This window comes from Panthera uncia (assembly GCF_023721935.1).
Source record: "Panthera uncia isolate 11264 chromosome A3 unlocalized genomic scaffold, Puncia_PCG_1.0 HiC_scaffold_12, whole genome shotgun sequence".
Classification (NCBI taxonomy): domain Eukaryota; kingdom Metazoa; phylum Chordata; class Mammalia; order Carnivora; family Felidae; genus Panthera; species Panthera uncia.
The window spans coordinates 18,341,683-18,366,226 of record NW_026057579.1 but is presented as its reverse complement, the minus strand read 5'-3'; the positions used below and the strand labels follow the sequence as shown (position 1 = coordinate 18,366,226).

Below are 24,544 nucleotides of genomic sequence, written 5' to 3'. Positions count from 1 at the left end.
TTATAGTTAACATTAAGTGATCTTGTTATCTTAGAATTTAGAATGTTAGGGAAATAGATATCATAAGACTCTTTTAAAAGGTCTTCCAAATATTTTAACACTTTTCTTGATATCTTTTCCTGAAACAAGCAGAGGCATTCAGTCACCTCATTAATGCCAGAAGTGTTTCTTCACAGAAAAGACTGTCAAAAGTAGTTGACCGAATATACATCCCCTTTCTGCTCTTCCCTTCTCAATTTACCCAGTTGAGGGGCAGAGCATCAGACAAAAGGTCGTTCTGCCCAGTGCTTTTTTTTCTTCCTAGCTCTTCTCCGACTTGCAGTTTACTTTTTCACTCTTCAAAACTGGGGGAAGTGCTTGGCCACTGCTTGTGAACTTGAAAAAGATTAAAAAACACTTTGCTATAATATAATATAGCACGTGAGGATTCTTACTCCTTATATAATCAGTGTTGTTTTGGGAATTGCTTTGGATTAATATTTGATTTGGTGATTAGGAGAGGTGTTATTGTGGTCTTTGGAGCACCCTGTCCTGGGCACGGGTTATGCCTTCCCTGTAGTCGGTTCCTCCCCCGGACTAAGCACTCCATATACCACTGTTCCTGCTGGAGCTGCTGCTTTTGATTTTTGAGCCAGCTCCTAATAGCCTCCAACTCCTGGCACTGCTGAGTTTGCTGCTGTAATTCCTTCTTTAACTGCTGGTTCTCTCTCCTCATGTCATGGTAGAACTCAAAAGTATACTGCTTTGCTCCTGCCTCCAAGGCCTGGGCCTTCCTTTCAAGCTCTTCTCTTTTTCTTTTTCCCAACTGCCTTGGGTCTGGCTCACTCAATTGTTTTTCCAGTAATGCTTTTTCCTGGACCATCTGGAGCTGGACTTCCAATTTCTTTGCATCGATCTCAGCTTGGGCTTCCTTTTTCTTCTCCTGTAACATCTGTATTTCTCTCTCCTGTTTCTCCTTTACTAGGGAAACATCCCTCAGTGCCTGCAACTGCTGCTTTAAATTGGATTGGAGGTTTTCCTTCTGCAAGAGCTCCCCTTTAAACACTGAGGTTTGTTTTGCAAATCTGGAGGCTGATTCTTGTCTCCTTTGTTCAATCTCCTCACTTTTTTGTAAATAATGTTCCCATAGCTCTTCAGGCTTCCTTCTGTACTCCTCAATTTCCTTGTCTAGGTATTCCAGAAAGAATTGGTTTTCAGTCTGGACAAGTAACTTTTCATTGTATAGCTGCTTGGTTTCCTGCATTACTGATTCTTGCTGCATTCGAGTTTGTTTTATTCGGCTATTCACCTTCCTCAGCTCCGTCATGGTCTTTTCTTTAAAGGTCATCTCTGACTTTGTTAGCATCTGTGGCTTGAAAATTATATTTATTAAACTAACACACGGTGCAGTGGAACTCCCAGAGTCCTTGGCAAACCTGAAGGAAGAACAAGTGAGGCATTCTCGTATCAATTCTTTTTGTTTTTAATTTTAATTTATTTTTGAGAGAGAGACAGTGCGAGCGGGGGAGGAACAGAGAGAGAGGGAGACACAGAATCTTGGGCAGGCTCCAGGCTCTGAGCTAGCAGCACAGAGCCGGACGCGGGGCTTGAACTCATGAACCATGAGATCATGCCCTGAGCCGAAGTCGGACCCTTAACCGACTGAGCCACCCAGGCGCCCCTCTCCTATTAATTCTTAATGAAAATTTAGTAAATACAAAATGCACAATTGTACTTTAATTCATACAAGAAAATATTTTTGCATACCTATTATGCTCCTGACACTCTGCACAGCACGAGGGATACAGTTTATGGTAAAGGTAAATGAGTGTCGTTTACAATTTAAGTACACAGTCACTACAACCCTGTCAGGTATCACCTCCATTTTAAAGAGGAGAAAACCGGTTCAGAGACTTTAAATGACGTGGCTACGATTTACACCGCCAGCAAGTGGCAGAGCGTGGGTGTGAAACCCAACCTTGGGAGTTCCTGAACACCATAGCGGCTACGAGGGGGGCCACAGGCACAGTTGGGGTGGTCGGGAGTAACAATAAATTTCCCGGCTTGTCTACCTAACCTTTCCTGTTTCATGGACACTTCCGTCGAGGGCAGCGCCCCTTCAGTACCTACTTGCTCTGGGAATCCAAGGGTTCATCTCCAAGGTCCCCGTGTGATTCACAGAGGTTGACTGCCGAGGCGGCAGCGCTAGTAGTGCTAGGGTCCTGCGCCACGCGGAAATGGCGTCCCCTTGCGGAAGGTTTTCCTATTTTGTGCTCCTTGGGTCTCGGCGCTGCCCAGCAACTCCGGGGGTCGCACCTTACCCCAGCCCCGGGCGGTCCAACCTGGATCGGCAGAACCTTGCCGGTTGCCGAATAAGCCCTAGCTGCCGGTTCCCTTTCGGCGCCCTTCCTCGCTCCTTGGGGGTCCAAAGAGAAACGCACTGTCTTCATTTTCGAACTCTGGGGGCCCCGCTCTGGGGACCTCATTTCGGCTCGCTTTGGGGACAGGAACTCTGCTCTTCCCAGGCCCTTCCCTACAACGGTGAGTGCCTCTCTTCCTGGCCACCTCCTGCCGTCCTCCGAGCCCATCATTTCCCCCCTCCTGTCCCAACTTGGCGCGCAGCCTGGCCGGGAGGGAAGAATCGCTTGCGCCCGCCCCACCCCATCGCCTTCCCCTTTCGCACTGGTTGGGTTCTAGCCTCTATCTCTGCCCCTCGCGTCACAGAAGCCTCTCTAAGCACGCAGCGTCACTACGGTAGAGTGGGCGGAGCCAGGAGAAAGATGGCGGAGCCCGTAGGTGAAGCTGAGTCGCAGGCTTCTGGGGGTCTTCGGCCCCCAGTGTGTCTGTTGGTGTTGGGAATGGCGGGATCTGGGAAAACCACCTTTGTACAGGTGACGTACAGGGCGCGGGCGTAATAGGTGCGCGCGAGAGGTTGACAGTGGCAGGCGAAAGGCCAGGGAGAACGGGAGGAAGGTCTCAGGGAGTTGGAGGGGACCCGCGTGCGGCTTTCGAGAACTTGCCAGCAACTCCGGTTCCTTCTTAGGCTAGCCTTTTCGACTCTAGTCTGGTTTAATTAGGGCTAGGGCTCTCATCTGCACACCCTCAGTTCGTGCTTGGTACAGCTTACCGCGTTCTGGAATTGTCTTACCGACAAAGTTGTCAGCTCCTCGAAGACAGTCTTACGAGTAACTGGCAATTAATTAATACAGTGCTAACACACGGACTTTTGGTGTAGACTGTTAAAGAATTATTTCTTGCACAGCTGTCATGTTTCAGCCACCGCGGACACAGCGAAATTGAGTTTACTAGGTTCCCGCTTTTTGGAGCTAATGTTTTAGTGGGAGTGCTAGAAAAAAAAACACAAATCAAGTAGATAAGTGATCTAGGGGAGGCTGTTAGGTGGGTGATAAAAGGTAGCGTTTCATCTGAGTTGAATGTTGGAGGTGGATATTGGGGGCGAATATCTCAAGTACTGAGAAGGGTAAGTGCAGAAGTCTTCAGGTATGATCCATAAAGGAATGGAAGTTCTCTCTTGGTCCCTATCATTCCCTCTTTGTCTCACTACAACCCTCTCCCCATCACCTCTGCAGAGGCTTACGGGACATCTGCATAGCCAAGGGTCTCCACCTTATGTGATTAATCTGGACCCAGCTGTACATGAAGTACCCTTTCCTGCCAATATTGGTGAGTAAACTGTACCAGAACTGGGTGAAGTCCCTCAGAAAATGGAACACTTCCAGCTTGCCAGACTTCAATGCTTTCGTTTTTCATTTTTCAAAACTGCCAATTTTCATTTTCTGTGAATTTGCTAGACTCTCTAAACAAGTCTTCTCCCTTATGCACATTCTTTTATTTGTTCCCTAACTAAATTTGCTTCCTTCACACTTATCTCTCCCCTCTTTCTGACCCTAGGGTGTCAGGCTATTGTTACTTGGGATAGCGAAATGACAGAAAGTCAGTCCTCTCACTTCCAGGTCACTTCAGCAGGCTCTGGTACATAAACCTGTTTTATTTAGTTTCTTTTATCAAAAGTTGAGAGTTTAAGGGTTCTTGTGTGGTAGTTCATGTACTGATCTATAGGAACCTTGCTTCCACTCCCAACGTTACATGGGAAAATATGTGTGTGCGTATATATATGTGTATATATATATATATATATACACACGTGTATATATATATATATATGTGCATATATGCATTGCTTTGGAGAGGGGTTTCCAGTTATCAGGCTTTCAGAGGAATCTGTGGCTATGAAAAAAATTAAGAGTGGATATGATTCAGTGTCATAATTCTTTTTTTTTTTTTTTTTTTTAATTTTTTTTTTTCAACGTTTTTTATTTACTTTTGGGACAGAGAGAGACAGAGCATGAACGGGGGAGGGGCAGAGAGAGAGGGAGACACAGAATCGGAAACAGGCTCCAGGCTCCGAGCCATCAGCCCAGAGCCTGACGCGGGGCTCGAACTCACGGACCGCGAGATCGTGACCTGGCTGAAGTCGGACGCTTAACCGACTGCGCCACCCAGGCGCCCCAATTCAGTGTCATAATTCTTGATGGGATCTGTGGGTCTCCTGATTTCTAGGCTGTCACTGTGCTAATTTTCTCCCTCCGTGTCTCTTAATCTTGTTAAGCTGCTCGTACCCTAGTTAAACTAATAAAGGAAAACCTTGTATTAAGCAGAGATCATTTAGGGAAGCGTTTGGGAAATAATTGACATCTTCTCACTTAAAGGATGGACTTCGGTTGATAGATGAATGGATCAACAAGATACAGTGTATGTGTATATATATATATACATGCACCGTGGAAAATGACTCAACCATAAAATAGAATGAAATCTTACCATTCGTGACAACATGGATGGATCTAGAGGGTGTTATGTTAAGGGAGATAAATCAAGACAGAAAGACAAATACATTATGATTTCACTTATGTGTAGAATCTAAAAAACAAAACAAAGGAACAAACCAAACAAAGCAGCAACAGACTCAGATACAGGAAACAAACTGTTGGTTACCAGAGACAGGAGGATTTAGGAGGTGGGTGAAGTAGGTGAAGGGGATTAAGAGGTACAAATGTCCAGTTACACAATAAATTACAGGGATATAAGGTACAGCCTAATATGATAACTTTGGTGACAGATGGTAACTGCACTTACTGTGGAGATCATTTTGAAATATGTAAAAATATCTAATCATTATGATATAAACCTGAAACTAAGATACTCTGTCAATTATACTTAAATTTAGAAAAAGATGGAATTCTAATAGTTGGTGGGTCTACAGGCTGATAGTTAGATTTAGTTAGATATTACTGGATGCGTTAATTTTCCCTTTGAAAAATCATGTCTGCATTACCCTGTTACTAGTAGGCAATAAGAAAACTTTTTCTTGATTTAGCTTTCTTTCTTGCTTGCTTTCTTGCTTTCTTTCTACTTTTAATTCCAGTATGGTTCAAATATAATGTTATATTAGTTTCAGGTGTACAATATAGTAACTCAACAATTTCATATTTTTTTAGCTCTCTTTTTCTATATATATGGTCACTGATAAGGTATTTAAGTTGTGCAGAACTTTTCTTCTTATTTCAGACCATGTCTACCTTAACTTCCAAGCTCCTAGTCTTACGTTTGTCATGGGTGCCTTGCCAGTTATCCTTTGTAAGGAAGGAAAGCAGTGTGGAGCCAGGGGTTAGTAGAAGAGAACACAGGCAAGAGAAGCCTGAAAAGCTGCTTTCAGCTTCTTGCTGGTAGAGAAGGTACTTGCAGGGTGCCTTCTCCCTTTTTGTTCTCGTCACGATTTTGCTTTTTTCCCTATCACAGTTCATTGACCTTAGCTTGAAAATTTAGAAAACAGATTTGAAAACTAACTGAGATACCAAGAGAGAAACTTATTTCTTCTCCTCAGAGGAAGCAGAGGTGACTTGAGAGGCCTATTGGCTGAGGCTATGATAGGTGGAGGGTCTCAAACTTACTGTTTCTTATGTGTTAAATTCCAGTGAATTCTTTCCCCCCTCCTCCCCCCCCAGATATTCGTGACACCGTCAAGTATAAAGAAGTCATGAAACAGTATCCTTTTCTGCATCTGCCTCCTGTGCTGACTCATCACTGGATAGTTATTGTCCATATTTTGTGGCTTTGAGAGAGTGTTTTTGTATCTTTGTAAAACAATACTAGCAAAAGCATTTAATTAATTGCTTTAAAGTAATTTTTTAAAGGATTTTTTTTTAAGTTTATTTATTTATTTTGAGAGAGAGTGCCCATACGCACATGCAAGCAGGGGAAGGGTGAGAGAGAGGGAGAAACAGAGAATTCCTAGCAAGCTCGGAGCTCAATGTAGGGCTTGAACCCATGAATTGTGAGATAATGACCTGAGTTGAAATCAAGAGTCAGACACTTAACTGAGCCACCCAGACTCCCGTTTCAAAGTAATTGAACTAAGAGGATGGAAAGATGAATGTGAGGAAAGGTATTGTAGGTGATTAGAAATACTATTTCAGCTTGTGATTTCAGTTTTCTTACCATTTTCCTAGAATTATAGGCTGTGGTAAGGAGAGAGCACAGAGTGAGAGAGGCTAGCTGGTGCTGTGCCTGGGTTCCACAAAGTAGTATTGCCTTGGAGGCCACTACCTCCTCTGACTGGGAAACTCAGAAATGAGTAGGTTTAGTAGTAGGATCAACTCATAGTACATTGCTGTGTGAAATGTGTACTTTGAGTGTAGGCAGGTCTAGGTGGGTTAACTAATTATAATCGGGTTGCTTGATCAGTAAGGATCAGAGCAAGCAGTGTGATATAGATGGTCTTACTGGCTAATGCCATTAGGCTCTCACTGCCTGATGCATCTATTACATTTTGGTCACTTTATTTATGTATTTATGTATTTATTTATTTATTTAAAATGTTTATTTATTTTTGAGAGAAAGAGAGCGTGCAGGGAAGGGGCCGAGAGAGAAGAAGACAGAGGGTATGAAGCAGGCTCTGTGCTGACTGCGGAGAGCCTGATGTGGAGCTTGAACCCATGAACCATGAGATCATGACCCAAGCCGAAGTCGGATGCTTAACTGACTGAGCCACCCAGGCACCTTTATTTATTTATTTTTAATGTTTGTTTATTTTTGAGGGAGAGAGAATACAAGCAGGGGAGGGGCAGAGAGGGAGACAGAGGATTTGAAGCAGGTTCTGCACTGACAGCAGAGAGCCCGATGCAGGGCTTGGACTCAAGAACTGTGAGATTATGACCTGAGCCAAAGTTGGACGCTTAACTGACTGAGCCATCCAGGTGCCCCACATTTTGGTCACTTTAATTACTTCATTTTGCCTAGCCATCCCTAAAATGACGAACGGATGAGGAAGATGTTGATAATGAATATTTCCTTGTGATGTTAGGGTTGTGTGGTATGTACTAGTCAAGGATTAGCTGCCAGTGTCCATTCATGGAACACTTAGTTATAATGCTGTTTGTGTGAATGATACCCTAAGTATGAACTTCATCATCTAAATTGATCTGTAAGTAATTTAAATCCTCAACTTAGTGTCCAGGTATGGACTTGGGCCCAATGGTGGTATAGTGACTTCACTCAATCTCTTTGCTACCAGATTTGATCAGGTATGTCTGTTTCTACTTTTATGACATGGCTGTGTAAAAACCCGTGACTTCTAAATGCTGTAGCTTGCTCACACTGGGAAAGAAGAGCAATAAGCCTGCGTATGCATATAGAAAAGAAGTAAGTGTTTTGGTAGACAGAGAAGTGGGTAATGACAATGATCAGTGATGTGAGATGCTTCATAGCCAGTAAAACAAAAATCCAATAGACGTAGGTTCTTTTCTTGATCATGTCTTGGACGTTGCCTTGAGGATGGAGTGGAGGGTTGGGGAGTGGGATGGGCTAGTGGGCGTGGAATGGAAAGATAATGGGGCTTTTTACATGTGACATAATTGTCATTGGCTAGCTTTTTCTCTATTTCTATAAAAGTGTTTTGTAGTTACTAATTAAAAAAAAATTTTTTTTAACGTTTATTTGTTATTGAGCGACAGAGCATGAGCGTGGGAGGGGCAGAGAGAGGAGGAGACACAGAATCCGACGCAGGCTCCAGGCTCTGAGCTGTCAGCACAGAGCCTGACGTAGGGCTTGAACTCACAAACCACAAGATCATGACATGAATCAAAGTCGGACACTTAACTGACTGAGCTACCCAGGTGCCTCATGTAGTTACTAATTTTTTACCCTAATGTCACTCCATGAGACAGGCTATTAATATTTTACCAAAGCACCAAGAGATATGACCTGACAGTGACAGATCATCTTCAGCTTCTCAGGACCTTGCTTGCTGCTGATGTGGCTGTGTTTCTTCAGTTCATTGAGTTCATTAGTTGGTGTCCTAATCGAGAACACAGAGATTGAATAGTTGATAGTGCCTAAAAGGCAGGCCTCCCTGCAGAGGGATTTGTGATTATCTGTTGTAATTGGCATCTTTCTCTTTTAGGTCATGAAATTTATTGAGAAGGCCCAGAACATGTCTAAGTAAGTGATTTCAGTTTAACACCTATTTATTACTCTCTAATTGACACATCTCTAGAATTTCAGGGTACCATCAGGCTCTGAAAGAGTGTAGGTTGGGATAAAACCATTAGAAGTGAAGAAAAAAAGTGGGCTAAAAATCATTAAGATGCTATATAGTGTAGAGCTAAATTTAATAGTATCCTGCCACCGATCACTGTCATATAAGCCCACCACTTCCTAGGAGGCATTGAGACTTTGTCCAAATTCAGTCGTCTCCCTGCCTTCTCTTGGGAGACCACACTTGATGGCATGAAAGTCTCTGAAACACCTTTCTAACCCTTGTTTAAATGAATATAATTTACGTGATTCAGAGAGAATAATTATTTCTTTAAATTTAAATAGTATCAAAATATAAAATAAAATAACACTGTTATTATCTACATTTAACTGTCATTAGATCATGATAGGTTCACTTTTTAAAAAAAAAGATGATTCATTATTTTTGTTAAAAAAAAGACTATCTGCTCATTGTAGAGAATTCAAACCACACATAATATTTAAAAGATGAAATATCGGGGCGCCTGGTTGGCTCAGTCGGTTGGGCGTCTGACTTCGGCTCAGGTCAGGATCTCGCGGTCTGTGAGTTCGAGCCCCGCGTCAGGCTCTGTGCTGACAGCTCAGAGCCTGGAGCCTGCTCTGGATTCTGTGTCTCCCTCTCTCTCTGCCCCTCCCCTGCTCATGCTCTGTCTCTCTCTGTCTCAAAAATGAATAAACGTTAAAAAAAATTTTTAAAGATGAAACTATCACCCTGATTCCCACTAGAAGTAACTATCATTATTATTAACTATTACATATTATTTTTTAGTATTTATAGTGTATGATACATATAAAACATTATTACATAATATTATATATGTTGTCATTGCTATCAGTGACTATCATTCCACATGTTTCCATGCGTATATACGTAGAAGGATGGATGGATAAGGTGTTTTTACAGAAATGGGATCGTACTAGAGGTAAAAAATAATGACTTTATTGAGATACAAATACACAAAGTGCACTCTAATTTTAAAGTATACAATGTGGTGGTTTTCAGTGTATTTGTAATGTTATGCATTGGTCACCACTATCTAATTCCAGACCTTTTTCTTCATCCTCAAAAGAAATTCCATACTCATTAGCAGTTCCTGTTGTTCCCCCTTCCCACCCCCAGCTCCTGGTGGCTGCACCATTGTACGTTCTCACCAGCACTGTGTGAGGGTTCCTTGTCCACATCCTTGCCAATACTTGTTGCTGTCCTTGTTTTTGTCATAGCCATGTCAGTGGGTGTGAAGTGGCATGTGATTGTGGTATCACATTTGGTTTGTATTTCCTCAATGATTAGTGATGTTGAACATCATTTTATATACATTTTAGCCATTGGTGTATATTTGGAGAAATGTCTATTGAAAATTCTTTGCTCATTTTTAAAAATAGCTTTATTTAGATATGTAATTCATATACCATGTAAAGTGTTCATTTCAGTGGCTTTTACAGAATTATGCAACCATAACTACAGTCAATTTTAGAATATTTCTATCACCTCAAGAAGAAACACTGTATTCTTTAGCTGTCACTTCCCAATTCCTCTATTTCTCCTTCCCCTCCACCTTTACCCCATGGCTACCCCAAGAAACCAGATGGTTTCCCAGGATATTTTCCTTCCGGTTTTGCTTATCTTTCATTTTTTTAAAAGGTTTATTTATTTAGTTTGAGAGAGAGCATGCGCATGAGAGAGAGAGCAGTGGAGTAGCAGAGGGAGAGGGAGAATCCCAAGCAGGCCCCAAGCTGTCAGTGTGGAGCCTGACACGGGGCTCAAAATCATGAGCCTGTGAAATCATGACCTGAGCCGAAATCAGGAGTCAGATGCTTATCCAACTGAGCCACCCAGGCGCCCCTGCTTCTCTCTTCTTTTAATGCAGTGTGTTTCTAAAACTATCACAGTTTCCTCTGTGATCATTTGCAGCAATTTGAGGACCACTGCTCCTGCTGCCTGGTAGCGTGAATACTGGACATTGAGCAAAGCCTGGGGGAATGTAGTATGCATTTTAAGGGCAATGGGAGGAAGTTACACTTGATAGTGTGAAGAGGTTATTCCAATCTTGGATGATCAGATGTTCAGTGTTTTGTGTGATGGAATCTTTTTCAGCATTGCACAAGTTTAATACTTCTTTAATGGTCTTTTTTTTTTTTTTTAACTTATTTATTTACTTCAAATGTTTATTTATTAAGAGAGAGAGAGAGCGAGCAGGGGTAGGTGTAGAGAGAGTGGGAGAGACTCCCAAGCAGACCCTGCACTGTCAGAGCAGGCCCTGACACAGGGCTTGATCTCATCAACGGTGAGATTATGACCTGAGCCAAAATCCAGAGTTGGATGCCTAACTGACTGAGCCACCCAGGTGCCCCTCTTTAATGGTCTTTCTTGGCACAGATATGTCTTGATTGACACACCTGGACAGATTGAGGTGTTCACGTGGTCAGCTTCTGGGACAATCATCACTGAGGCCCTGGTGAGTATTCTAGGACTTGTTACTTAGAGTAACTAGAGAACTAGACTGGTTAAGCATCTCTTTATTGCCTGGGACCTTACGTGGGAGGGAGTTATGGAAGCTCTGTACACCCTGCTTCAAATGACTTTCCCTTGCTAAGGAAGGTTGGGGGGAGTTTGGGGATAGGTTATGAGCCCTTTGACTAAGGCTGTGGTTATTTTGTGGCTTTAGGCATCTTCATTTCCAACAGTTGTCATTTATGTCATGGACACATCAAGAAGTACCAACCCAGTAACCTTCATGTCCAATATGCTCTATGCCTGCAGGTAATTGATTATTGGTGGGCATGGTATTACAGCAAGGTATGAAGCCTTCTTTCTCTCTTTTTTTTTTTTTTTTGTATTTGAGTCCTGAGTGCTTACCAACCTGGATTTGTGCTCATCCAAATTTGCCCCTCAGTTTAGTGGTTATGAGTTGGGGAGGGGTTAGAAGGGAAAAGAGGCACATGTGTTGGCATTCTCTATGGGCAACTTATCTTCCTCCCTTGCTTGTTACAGAAATAGGTGGAGTTTCTGGTAGTTGCTCCCAGTTGAATGAAAGAAGTCTAAATAGAATAGAGTTCCTTGGTGTAAGTGCTCCTTTTCTGTGTTATGACAGGTAGAGTTAAATTATAATATGAGGGATCATGAACAAAGAGATTCATCTATAATTCCAAAAAGCACAAGTTTGCTCCAGGAATGGTGTCATTAGAGGCAGAAGGACATGCCTCACTCGGGTATGTGAATGCATTAGACATAGGAGCAAGGCCAACCATTATTAAATCTGAGAGAGTTTGATTTTGGGGGTATACAGAAGCCACTGCCAGTATTCATGCCTCCTAATGTGACTAGGGATGTCCCTTCTAGTTAGACACAAGAAATCCTAATCGAAATAGAAATCGGATGACAGTACTTTTTGTTTGCATATTTATTGCTTAAAAGACAATTATTTGGTAAAAACAAACAACCAGGCAAAAAACATACACAAAAACCAAAATCAGTATTAAAGCATTATTGCTCCAAGAAAGTGTGTGTGGTGTTTGCTTGATGGTGGTGATGGTTTTTCCTCTTGGGAGAGGAGAATGTGAGTGCTGTGCAAGAGTGGATACCTGTATGTAGAGTCTGAATCCATCCCCCTTCTCTTTATTCCATTCCAACAGAGTGACACAAGGCAAGCAAGAACTTAAGTGCTTTTACTAATGTCTTGATGTTTGATTTTCAGCATCTTGTACAAAACCAAGCTGCCTTTCATTGTGGTTATGAATAAAGTAAGTGGATCCTTCCTTTTGTGATTCAGTATTTCTTTTTCATCAGAACCTTGTGTTAATGGAAGGTTTGGGTAGGTGAGAAGGATTTTCACATGCTGGAGAACAGATTCAGACTTAGCGGAAACAAAGTCATGAGCACTTCTAAGAAGAAGATTCAGTCAGATTATATGAATATATGAATATGTATCACTGACTCTCATCAAAGTAGTTTTAAGCCAGATAGAGTAGCCCCTCAAGCATAGTGTATATTATCCCTCAGAATTGTGACTGTGCACGTGGGAGTGGAAGTAGCAATTAAAACAGATACTAAACTTCCCTGTTGTAGGGTTGATGACTAGTATTCAAAAGACCGTATCACTTCAGAGCTTAGAATGTGCTGGCATCCACTGTGGCCATGGTCACTTGGCTGTGGATAGTGGAGGGTCTGCGTCCATCAAGAGAACACCTATCTTCATTTAATTATTTACAACAGTCTTGGCTCTTTGTGATTTGTTGTAGTGGAGAAGGAAATGGGGGAAACAGAAAGGAACTATATGAATAATTGTTCTTTGTTATTATCACTTAATTAAAATTTTTTTAGCATTGTTTGATGTCTGAACTCATCTCTGGTTGCTGATAGTTGACTTCTTTCTGGTACAGACTGACATCATCGATCACAGCTTTGCAGTGGAATGGATGCAAGATTTTGAGGCTTTCCAAGATGCCCTGAATCAAGAGACTACATACGTCAGTAACCTCACTCGTTCAATGAGCCTGGTGTTAGATGAGTTCTACAGCTCACTTAGGGTAAACTTTCTCTTCTGCTTATACTGATAGTCCCTTCAGACAACCTCTTAACCCATAGGGCTGGCTTTGAACATATCTTAGAAAAGTTCATTACCTTCATAAAAAAGCATTTAAAGCATTACTTATTGAAAACTGGTGGTTTGAAAGATAAATAAGCCTGGCTGGTTCAATTGGTAGAGCATATGATTCTTAATTTTGGGATCATGAGTTTCAGCCCCATGTTGATTATAGAGATTAGTTTTAAATAAAGAGGAAAAAAGATAAGTAAGGTAAAGACCCTGCCTTCAGAGTTTATGGTCTAGTTTGAAGAGAAGGCTACACACATAATTGAAACATGATATATTGTGGTAAGGACGTTAGAAAAGATTAGAGGTTGGGCCTGATGCTGGTGAGGGACACATCACTCTTGAAATGAGGGATTTTGGAGGATATAGCATTAGAGGTGTGCTTTGAAGGAAGGTTAAGATTTATATAAGCAAAAGAGGGTAGGTGTGGCAAGCAGTATGGTAATTGTCCAAGCAAAGACATAATTAACATCAGATAATTAACATGAGATACTAATTTTTGTAGAGAACAGACAGTGGTTGAAATTGACAGGGAATAGTGGAGAAGACTTCCTACTGTTCCTGCTAATTCTCTTTCTTTTCCAGTCCTCTCTTTTTCATAGACTTATTTCCATGGTTTTTGAGTATGCATGCTGTTTTGCTTTGTTTTAGCTTTACTCTTTGTAAGAGATATCTTGAAGTATCTAAACTTTTATGAAGATTTTATGACGTTTGAACAAAGTAATGTATACCATTTAAAAATGTACACTTGGGGGCGCCTGGGTGGCTCAGTTTGGCTAAGCAGCCGACTTCGGCTCAGGTCATGATCTTGCGGTCCGTGAGTTCGAGCCCCGCGTCGGGCTCTGTGCTGACAGCTCAGAGCCTGGAGCCTGTTTCAGATTCTGTGTCTCCCTCTCTCTGACCCTCCCCCATTCATGCTCTGTCTCTCTCTGTCTCAAAAAATAAATAAACATTAAAAAAAATGTACACTTGTGGGGTGCCTGGGTGGCTCCGTTGGTTGAGTGCTGACTTCAGCTCAGATCATGATCTTGCAGTCTGTGAGTTCGAGCTCTGCGTCAGGCTCTGCTGACAGGTCAGAGCCTGGAGCCTGCTTCGGATCCTGTGTCTCCCTCTCTCTCTCTGCCCCTCCCCCACTTGTGATATCTGTCTGTCTGTCTGTCTCTGTCTCTCAAAAATAAAATAAACATAAAAAATGTTTTTTTAAATATACACTTATTTACTCAGTGGCATTAATGATGCTTTTGGCAGGTGGTGGGTGTGTCTGCTGTTCTGGGTACAGGCTTAGATGAACTCTTCACGCAAGTCACCAGTGCTGCAGAAGAGTATGAAAGGTGAGGATAAAGGAAAATCCTGTAGATGACATTCTTAGCAACACACAATCTGATACAACAGCAGTTTTACCGGGCAAAGCATTTTGGTTTTCATAGTGTAAGTATTCTATTTACCACATGTTACGTGTACTGGATCTGTATGTGTACACTTAGGGATAACAAGTCCCATTAACTTTTTTAAAAATAGGAGTATAAGACCTTTGCTATATTGAAAGATGAAGAGCAAGAATCATCAGACCTTTTTGTAAAAAGCCAGATAGTAAATATTTTAGGCTTTGTGGGCCATACAATCTTTGTTGCAACTGCTCAGCTGTCACTGTAGGGCAAAGGTGTCCACAGACAGTTTGTAAACAAATGGGTATGGTTGTGTTCCAATAAAGCTTTATTTACAAAAAGACGCAGTGGGCTTGATTTGGCCTATTTGCCACATTGGCTGACCCTGGATTAAGAACGTAGACTTTGGAGGGGCACCTGGATGGCTCAGTAGAGCATGTGACTCTTGATCTCAGGGTCATGAGTTCAAGCCCCTCTCTGGGCGTAGAGCTTACTTAAAAAAAAAATTACGAACATAGACTTTGGAGTCATAGAGGCATGGGTTGGATTTCTGTTTCCCCCACTTAATAAATGAGTAGCCTTAGCAAGTTTTCATCATTTGTAGATCAGGGATAATAGCACTTACTGTTAAGGTTGTTGTGAGGATTATTTGTGAAAATACATCTGAAGCACCTAGCACACTTGCTGACACGTAGCAAGCATACTTCATGATAAATGGTTGTTACTACTATTGTGGGTAAATACTGGAATTCTGTCTACCTAAAGGAAAGTGTCATCAGAGCACCTTTCCTTGGGCTCCTGGCATGATCATTGGCTGCTTACTAGTATGTTCCTCTTGGCTTCATACTTAGCAAGATTCTAACAACCACATGGTGGTTCTTATATACATTGTTTTGATTTTGATTCATCAGACAAGGGGTCTTTTTGTGTGTTATCAGAGCCTCAGGATGAAGTCTTTTCTATATCCTGTTGTTGCCCAGATTAGCCACATAATTATATATTGGGCTACCTGAGCCCAATAGGCCTTCCTTCTTTTATTCATTTCAAATGTTTACCCAAATGAGGCATGAGCTTGGGGCACAAGGCTGGCTCAGTCTGTAGGCATCTGACTCTTGATCTTGGGCTTGTGAGTTTAAGCCCCATGTCAGATGTAGCGATTACTGAAAAAAAAAAGAAAAAAAAAAACTTAAAAAAAAAAAAAGATGAGCTCCTGAGTCATGGATGCCAGAGTTCATCTTTCCAGCCCTGCAGTCAGTCTTTTGTATCTTTGCTGGTTACAGGGTGGAGACAAGCACCTTGACTTTAATTCCAAAGGGTTAGAATCTCAGTGACTGAGACTTGTTACATCTACTGTTCAGTGAGGTCAGATCTTCTGTTATTGTCAGAGACCTAGGAAGATAGAGGGCAGATAGGACAGATTAATAAGCAAAAGAATTAAGAAAGTGTTTTCTCTTTCCAGGGAATATCGTCCTGAATATGAACGTCTGAAGAAATCACTGGTAAGAGAGGAGGGTTAGTGTATATTTTGGGCCACTAAAAAAATAACTTCAAACCATGTACTAATAATTCTGCCATAAATGCTTTTGTTTTGGCTATCAGGGTATGTTTTAGGTATTTGTTATTTTAAATTAGTAAATGTGTATGTGTGCTGTCTGGATGCAGAAGTGCCCCTTAATTATTTTCCTTCTCTTTATTTGAATTTTTAAAAATCTGGTTTTTCTGTTACATTTGCTAAGCACTTCTTATGCCCTACTTCACTTCTCCAAGGCTCATTTAAAGGCTGGTTATAGAATTTTAAGACAAAAGAGGTGGTTCACAGTGTTGATTCCAAATAATTACTTGGCCTGCCCCCTTTGGCTGCACAGGGCCCCTTATCACTGCTGTGTCTTCTTGAGGGTTCTTTTGATGTGTTTTTGTGTCCTATTTCTGAAACCTCTAAATCAGTCTGCAGAGCCCTTCAGTCTGAATTTGTGCTAATCTGGGCCCATGGTATTCAGTGTTTCTGTCCCCGTATCAGCCATCTCTTACCTGCCTCAATGTCTAAATAGCCTTTAGTATTTGTATACTTAATTGTCTCTTGTTAGAAGTCTGGCATCTAACTCGGGGGCTCCTTTTTTAATATGAGGATATTTTTCTCTGTATGTACAGGCCAGTGCACAGAGCCAGCAACAGAAAGAACAACTGGAACGCCTTCGGCAAGATATGGGCTCCGTAGCCTTGGACACAGGGACTGCCTCTGGTAATGGGGGGTCTCTTGGTGTTAGGAACTAAAAGCAGAATATGCTTATTTCCACTGAGCAGGAAGATACTCACATTTAAGAGAGATAAAGAGAAAAGGATGAAGATAATGTGGTGTTTTAGATAGATCAATTGATCTGTCACATTTACTTTGTGTGTATATATATATATAAAATGGTTTGGAAAGATAAACTCCTGAAAGTTGTATATATAACTATACGACTTTGAATTCTTCCTCTTAAGGTAGTTTTTGCTTTACTTTGGCAAGATACTTGATATCTTCTCTATTTTCTTAAATACTTTTCACCCTCTACCCCCCTCTTTTTTTTTTCTTTTCTGTTTATTTTGGCCTGATTTCAGATTAACAGAAAAATTGTGTGGTTAGCATAGGAATTACTATATGCCATTCACCCAGATTCCAAAAATGTTTATGTTCTACCACATTTACTTTATTCTTTCTTTCTCAATAGGTATGCAGTTATATTTCATATAAGCATATAAGTGTATTTGTAAACAAAGTGCTTATACATTATATATATATTCCCTTTTTTTGGACTCATTTAAGAATAAGTTACAGATTTACTCTTGAATATTGTTCTTGAATACTTTAACATATATTTCCTAACAATGATATTATTTTATAGAACTCCATTATAGTTAACTAAAAATTAGGAAATTAACACTGATACTGTTGTCTAACGTGTAGTCCTCATTTAGAGGTAGCTGTTTGCCCTGTGTAGCAGGAGAAAATCCTGGATCTGCATTGCATTTAGTTGTCCAGTCTCTTGTTCTCCTTTAATTTGGAATAGTTCTGTAGCCATTTTTTGTATTTCGTGGCAGTGACAATTCTGAAATGTATGGGACAGATGTTTTATAGAATGATGCTCAGTTTGGGTTTGTCTGATGTTCCCTCAGTATTCAATTCAGGTGGCAGAACTTTACACAAGTGAAGTTGAGTTTTTTCCACGCAGAACATCTGGAGGCACACAGTGTAGATTTGTCCCATTACTGGTGATGTTAATTTTGATTACTTGCGTAAGTTGGTGTCTGCCAGGTTTTTTTCATTATAAAGTTATTTTTCCCTTTATGATAAGTATTTTGTTGGGTGATGCTTTGAGACCATATGAATATCCTTTTAATTTTCACATGTTTACTCACTAGTTTTAATACCCATTAATGTAATAGGGGTAGTATCCATTTTTCTGTGATGCAAGTTGGAAATATTTTCTTCCTAGTTGTCATGATTTTTTTAAATGTTTATTTATTTTTGACAGAGAGAGAGCGAGTGCGAGGGAGATGGGCAGGGGCACAGAGAGAGAGGGACAGAGGATCTAAAGTAGGCTCTGGCTGAGAGCAGTGAGCCCGATGTGGTGTTTGAACTCACGAACAGTGAGATCATGGCCTGAGCTGAAGTCAGATGCTTAACTGACTGAGCCACCCAGGTGCTCCTTATCAGTTGTTTTTGTTTTTTTTAAAAAATTTTTTTAAATGTTTATTTCTGAGACAGAGAGAGACAGAGCATGAGCGGGGAAGGGGCAGAGAGAGGAGATACAAAATCCGAAGCAGACTCCAGGCTCTAAGCTGTCAGCACAGAGCCCAACACGGGGCTCAAACTCACAAACCGCAAGATCATGACCTGAGCCGAAGTGGGTCGCTCAACAGACTGAGCCACCCAGGCGCCCGGTTATCAGTTGTTTTTTGACTTTGTTCATGGTGTTATTTTGCCAGGCGAAAGTTTTTATTTTGTTTTGATATAGTCAAATTTACTTGCTTTCTCTTTTACTGCATCTGGATTTTGTGTCGTAATTGTGAATCCCTTACCCATACTGTGTTAAAGAGGAATTTACTTATGTTTTATTGTAGTTCTTGTATGGTTTCACTGTCTATGTTTACAAAAATTTTTTTAATGTTTATTTTTGAGAGAGAGAGCGAGTGATCAGGGAAAGGGCAGAGAGAGATGGAGACACAGAATCCAGAGCAGGCTCCAGGCTCTGAGCTGTCAACACAGAGCCCAACGCAGGGCTTGAACTCCCGAGTTGTGAGATCACGACCTGAGCCGAAGTTGGACGCTTAATCGACTTACCCACCCAGGTGCCCCTCAGTGTCTGCATTTAGATCCCTGATCCATTTAGTTTATTCCTGGATATAGTGTGAAGTATAGCTCTGTATTACCTTTTTTCATAAACAATTGTACCACAGTTTCTTTTAAAAAAAAAATTTTTTTTTTTTTTAACATTTATTTATTTTTGAGACAGAGAGCATGAACAGGGGAGGGTCAGAGAAAGAGGGAGACACAGAATCTGAAACAGGCTCCAGGCTCTGAGCTGTCAGCACAGAGCCCGACGCGGGGCGCGAACCCACGGACCATGAGATCATGACCTGAGCCGAAGTCGGACGCTTTACCGACTGAGCCACCCAGGCGCCCCCACACTGTTTCTTAAAAAGACTACCTTTGCCTCAGCAATCTGAGATGCCACCTGTATCGTATACTAAAGTTCCATGTGTACTTGGGTATATTTCTGGACTTCTGTTTTATTCTTCTGGATTGTCTGTGTCTTTACCACACTGTTATAATTACGTAGAGCCTGTGTAAAATGTTTTAATGTCTGACAGGGCTAGTCCCTTTTCATATTTTTCTTTTGTAGTGTTTCCCTGGCTCTTCCTGTTTGTTTTTCTGTATGAACTTTAGCGTCAACTTATTTAGCTTGCTAAAACAGCTCTTTGGTGTTTTTATTGACATTGCATTATGTTCTTTAATATAGGGCAAACTGACAACTGTCACGTTGAGTCTTCCTGTCCAAGAGCAAGGAGTGTGTTTATATTTGTCAAATGTAACTTGATTTTTCAGGAGTGTTTTCCTCATGTGGTTTTTGCATAGTTCTTGTTAAAATTTTCTAAGAATTTTATCTTCTTTGTTAGTGTTGAAAATGGGATTTTCTGAACCATATCTTCTAACTGGTTATGTTTGTGTATATGAAGGCTTCTAATTTCCATATGTTAGTCTTTTTATGCTGCTACTTTATTGAGTTTTTTATTTTTTGAATTAATGTTGTCATTGATTCTTAGGGGTTTCTAGGTTGGTGCTCATATTTAGAATATATGCACCCCCACCCAACCACACTTTCGAGTGGTATGGACTGGACTGGCCTTTAAAAGATTGAAGTTCTGTTGATGAAAGCTATTGCTGTATCTTTAGTAGAGAACAAAGCCACTTGGAGGAGGAAATGCTGGGTTTACCAGGAAACTGCCTAGGTTTACCATTTAAGTGAACTTGCCTGGCCATCCTTGTTGCACACCTTAGCAACGTAAATTTGTGTGCTGTGCTCCTTTGGAATCACTCATGAATATGTGAATCAACAAATGTGAATTAAATCTGCTGCCATATTCTGATAACCTGTTAAAGGTTGGGGACTTTCAAGAAGTTATTTGGGAAAATCCCAAGTATAGTTGGACACAGAATGAAGCATTGACTGTTAGCATGCCACGTTGTCATCCTTTTTCAGGGCCACAGGCCTGTTGAAATTTGTGTCCCTTGATGTTGCTGCTGATGGCCACCTTTATTCCCCAGCTGGTTTCTCTGAGACCAAGCTCCTGAAGAGAGTGGTCATGTCCTCCCATAGCTCTATGATACTTAGCATGGTTTTAGGTTCTCATAGAGCCCAACTCTCTCAGGCTGAATCCCCTCACAGGAATTACTTGATTAGACGTTTTCCTGATGATTGGCACTTAGTCCTTATTCAGTTTCCCTGAGTAGGGAATTTGGCTCTAAAAATAGATTCGATTTTCCGTTTTCCTCCCTCCCTCCCTCTTTTTCTTGAATCATATCCTGGCTCCTTTACTGTGTCATTTCACCCTCTGATCTCTTCAGACCCCCTGAACTTAAATTTCCACCAGGAAACTTCCTAAGTGCTGTACACTTTTACCCTGACTCGCCAGCACGCGGCATCTGCTTAAATGTCTTTAGTCTTTGTAGGAAAAACTATAGCCTCTTCTAAGCTGAAGCTAGTAAAAAGGAATGATGTTACTACCAGGAATTTTCTTAAGCTTAAAAACAGCACCTTTTAGATTCATGAAACATTGTGTGAACTAAACTACTGTAGAAATGTTAAGTGGTATTAACAATACATTTAGAAGAGGTAAGATTCTGCATTTATATTTATTGTGACTACTTTCATCCTGTCAGTTTATAATCCTACTTACTCATGGATTGAAAATCACCTTTTTGAGGAGGCATAGGTTCATTACATGGTGCTCATAGGTGTTTTCTCTGTAGACAGCTTATCTCCTGCACTCGACCCTTCTGACTTGATCCTGACTCGGGGAACTTTGGATGAAGAGGATGAGGAAGCAGACAGTGATACTGATGATATTGACCACAGAGGTGAGAGATGGCCCATGAAAAGAGAACAGCTGCTTATCCTCACATTGTTTGTTCAGGAGCTTTTTGTTATTGAGAGACACCTTATGTATGCAGCCAGTGACAGGGGAGAGAAGAGATGGCACTGGATACAGCAGCAGGCAAGAGTTCAATATATTGAGCGTTCCTGGCCTTTCTACTGAGTAGTTAATATTGAACTCATTGCAGGCTTTTTTATTTATTAATCTCATGTCTTCTCATCTTTAGGTCGTAACTCTGAGGAATCCAGGATTTTTGTTTGGTTGCAATTATTGTTTTAAGAATACATGAGAGGAAGGGGCACCTGGGCGGCTCAGTCAGTTAAGGGTCTGACTCTTCATGATTTTGGCTCAGGTCATGATCTCACAGTTTGCGAGATCGAGCCCTACTTCAGGCTCTATCTTGACAGCACGGGGCCTGCTTGAGATTCTCTCTCTCCCTTTCTGCCCCTCCCCCACTCATGTGCATGTGTGTGCACTCACTCTCCCCTTTCTCTTAAAATAAATAAACTTTAAAAAATAAAAGACTACCGGGGGGGCGAAGGAGGGGGAAACAAAGAGTACATAAGGAGAGGCCTCGGCAGACTGAAACCAGTTAGAAGGGACTGTACCAGAGGATAGAATGGCCCTGGAAACCCAAAAGGGCTCTCCACCTGGCATAGATTTAGGGACTGTGAACAGAAATCGATTTCTTGAAACAACTCTTTGAGGTCAAATCAGTGACCAAGAGCAAACCTCTCTTTACCATGCAGTGTACCTCACTGACTCAGATTTATTGAGGTGTAATTTACAAACCATAAAGTCTAACCTTTTTACGTGTCTGGTTTGATGAGTTCTAACAAATATATGTGCACTTGTAACAGGCATCATAATCAAGATACAGAACACTTCCATCACCCCCAAAAGTTCCTTATGCTTGTTTGTTCCTTATTCCTTATTCAGTCCTCTTCCTGAACACTTAGTTTTTGGCAATCAGTAATCTGATTTCTGTTCCTATAATTTTGCTTTTTCCAGAGTGTTGTATAATTGGAATCATAGTATTTAATAGCTTGCTGCATTTGACTTTTTTCAGTCAGTGTAATGCTTTTGGGATCCATCCATGTATCAGAAATACGTTCTTTTATTGCTGAATAATGTTCTATTATGTGGCCATACCACAATTTGTTCATTCATTAGCTAATTGACTTTTGGGTTATTTCCAGATTTTAGTTATTAATAAAGCTGCTATATATATTTCTCTTGGTTAAAAATACCTAGGAATGGGACCTCATTCTAGTTACTTTATGAATGAGGTATTCTCATTTACAGATGAGAGAAATTGTGCATTTGGGCAACATGATAAATAGAGCATGCTTCTGGGAGGTATTTCCTTACTGGGATTAGTGAACACTTAGTTTGTTAGAAACAGAGTACTATTTCTGATGGACTGGTGACAGCAGCTCTAACCACCTATATAATGGAAAAGCTAAAAAGAATTGACCTTTTTTCCTTGCAGTTACGGAGGAAAGCCGTGAAGAGCCAGCATTCCAGAATTTTATGCAAGAATCAATGGCACAATACTGGAAGAGAAACAACAAATAGTTTCTAGAAGTTCAAACGTTTGGAACTCTGTGAAGGAACTATTCTTACCTCTGATTGGGGGCTACCATAAAGGACAATTTTGTTCAGAGTAGCAGAGTTTCTCTAATAGGGAAATTTGACTCAGATGAAGCCAGGGTTAGGAGACTCTTGGACCTGGCAGGTAGATGCCAATTCCCCTTGGCCTTTTCCTTGGATTTATGCAAGGAAGGATATGGACTGTCTTTGGATGCTGATACCCCTTCAAGCCTAAAGCTTCCAGTTTTATTGTTTGAACTTACGTACTTTTGCTGCTGATGGATGAAACAGAACTTAAAATTCACTTCAAATCTCTATTAGGCTGGATCTATACTTTACTCTCCCAGCATCTTGCCCTTGATCCTACACCATGAGTTCCCCTCCTTTTAGCAGAAAGGGAGAGAGAAAACATGAGCTTGCCCAGAGTGGCAGTGGAAGTCTCCTTGGCAATCAATCAATGTTGGGTATGAAATGTGTCTCACGTGGGGTAGCTAACATTTTAGGACACCAGTTTGTTGAAGAAATTGAGCAAAACAAAAGATTAATGAGTAAGAATCTTGCTTTTGATGGTGACTTGGATAAAGAGTTTTTAATTTTCATTTTGTTGTAACCCTATCATAATTTCAAATAAGAAAATTATATAATTGCACATAGGTTCACTTTTGTTCAACACAGAGGTTTAAAGCCACCTGTCCAAACCTGTCTCAGTAAAGAGGGATGTTTACTAAAGCCTCCTGTGTATACATACCTAGTAACCAGGTACAGAGCCAGGCTGTTTGTATTGTACTTTATTTTTAAAATTTGTATATTTTTTAAAGTAGGTTTCATGCACAGCATGGAGCCCAGTGCGAGGCTTGAACTCCCAACCCAGAGATTAAGACCTGAACTGAGATCAAGAGTAGGACTCTTAACCAGCTGAGCCACCCAGGTGCCCCTGTATTGTACTTTAAACTTAAAGTATCCTTGGTGATTTCATCAAAGGCCATGGATTTGGGTCAGGTGCACATTCCATACATAGTAGCCATGGTAAGGTTTGCCCTGCTTGCACATTCTTCCTATTAATATAAAACATAGTGCATTTCTTTTAAGGAATTTTATCCCTGCCTAATCTGCATTCTGATTTAGTGGTTCTCAAGTGTGGCCAGTGGACCAGAAGCATCAGCATTACCTGGGAAATTGTTAGAAATACAACACTCAAGACCTCAATCAGAAACTGTGGGGGTGGGACCCAGAAATCTGTTTTAATAAGTCCTCCAGGGGATTCCCATGCATTTAAGTTTGAGAACCACTGCTCTAACTCAAATAGCCTGTGACAGTTCTAGGCCAGGAAAATCTCAGGTATCCACAAAATGACCTGCTTTATTAAGAGTACCCTAACCTTGACCATCTGGTGCTTATTCTCCAATTTAAACGTTCTAAAAGTAAAAATATTTTATTTTGCCATTAAGTATCAATTTCAGTATTCTATACCTATAGAGTATAGACCTATATAGGTCTATAATTTGAACATAGCAGAACTGCCATCTTCCAGTAATTTTCAAAATGACCAACACAAAGGGAAAGAGGAGTGGTACCTGCCATATGTTCTCTAGGCCTTTTAGAAAGCATGGAGTTGTTCTTTGGCCACATAACATGCAAATCTATAAGAAAGGTGATATTGTGGACCTCAAGGGAATAGGCACTATTCAAAAAGGAACGCCCCACAAATTTTAGCATGGCAAAACTGGAAAAGTCTACAGTGTTGCCCAGTATGCTGCTGCCATT

The 24,544-nt window shown here is 41.0% G+C and overlaps 2 protein-coding genes across 5 annotated transcripts; one reads left to right on the top strand and one right to left on the bottom strand.

The window, feature by feature from the left end:
* Positions 1 to 417: 417 nt before the first annotated feature.
* On the bottom strand, positions 418 to 2,716 carry CCDC121 (coiled-coil domain containing 121). Its single transcript, XM_049652362.1, has 2 exons — positions 2,110 to 2,716; positions 418 to 1,415 (listed from the first exon to the last, which is right to left on the bottom strand). The coding sequence occupies exons 1-2, from the start codon at positions 2,568 to 2,570 to the stop codon at positions 446 to 448; spliced, it is 1,431 nt and encodes a 476-aa protein (XP_049508319.1). The 5' UTR covers positions 2,571 to 2,716; the 3' UTR covers positions 418 to 445.
* On the top strand, positions 2,713 to 23,379 carry GPN1 (GPN-loop GTPase 1). Of its 4 annotated transcripts, none has more exons than XM_049652366.1 (14): positions 2,719 to 2,771; positions 3,570 to 3,663; positions 6,006 to 6,045; positions 7,517 to 7,583; positions 8,462 to 8,499; positions 10,952 to 11,030; positions 11,241 to 11,335; positions 12,270 to 12,315; positions 12,955 to 13,101; positions 14,415 to 14,497; positions 16,011 to 16,050; positions 16,700 to 16,790; positions 21,063 to 21,170; positions 22,680 to 23,379. In XM_049652366.1, the coding sequence occupies exons 1-14, from the start codon at positions 2,760 to 2,762 to the stop codon at positions 22,763 to 22,765; spliced, it is 1,026 nt and encodes a 341-aa protein (XP_049508323.1). In that variant the 5' UTR covers positions 2,719 to 2,759; the 3' UTR covers positions 22,766 to 23,379. The 4 variants fall into 4 exon arrangements, with proteins under 4 accessions (XP_049508324.1, XP_049508323.1, XP_049508322.1 ...); XM_049652365.1 differs by having other exon boundaries at positions 2,730 to 2,870; XM_049652367.1 differs by lacking the exons at positions 6,006 to 6,045; positions 7,517 to 7,583 and having other exon boundaries at positions 2,713 to 2,771.
* The last annotated feature ends 1,165 nt before the right edge of the window (positions 23,380 to 24,544 follow it).

Excerpts from the sequence above, each read along its gene's own strand:
- GPN1 (XM_049652365.1), top strand. The coding sequence starts at position 2,760 with ATGGCGGAGCCCGTAGGTGAAGCTGAGTCGCAGGCTTCTGGGGGTCTT. Across the intron at positions 6,046-7,516 it reads TATAAAGAAGTCATGAAACA|GTATGGACTTGGGCCCAATG; the intron begins GTATCCTTTTCT and ends CTTAGTGTCCAG. Across the intron at positions 11,031-11,240 it reads CAATCATCACTGAGGCCCTG|GCATCTTCATTTCCAACAGT; the intron begins GTGAGTATTCTA and ends TTGTGGCTTTAG.
- CCDC121 (XM_049652362.1), bottom strand. The coding sequence starts at position 2,570 with ATGATGGGCTCGGAGGACGGCAGGAGGTGGCCAGGAAGAGAGGCACTC. Across the intron at positions 1,416-2,109 it reads CCCTTGGATTCCCAGAGCAA|GTTTGCCAAGGACTCTGGGA; the intron begins GTAGGTACTGAA and ends TTCTTCCTTCAG.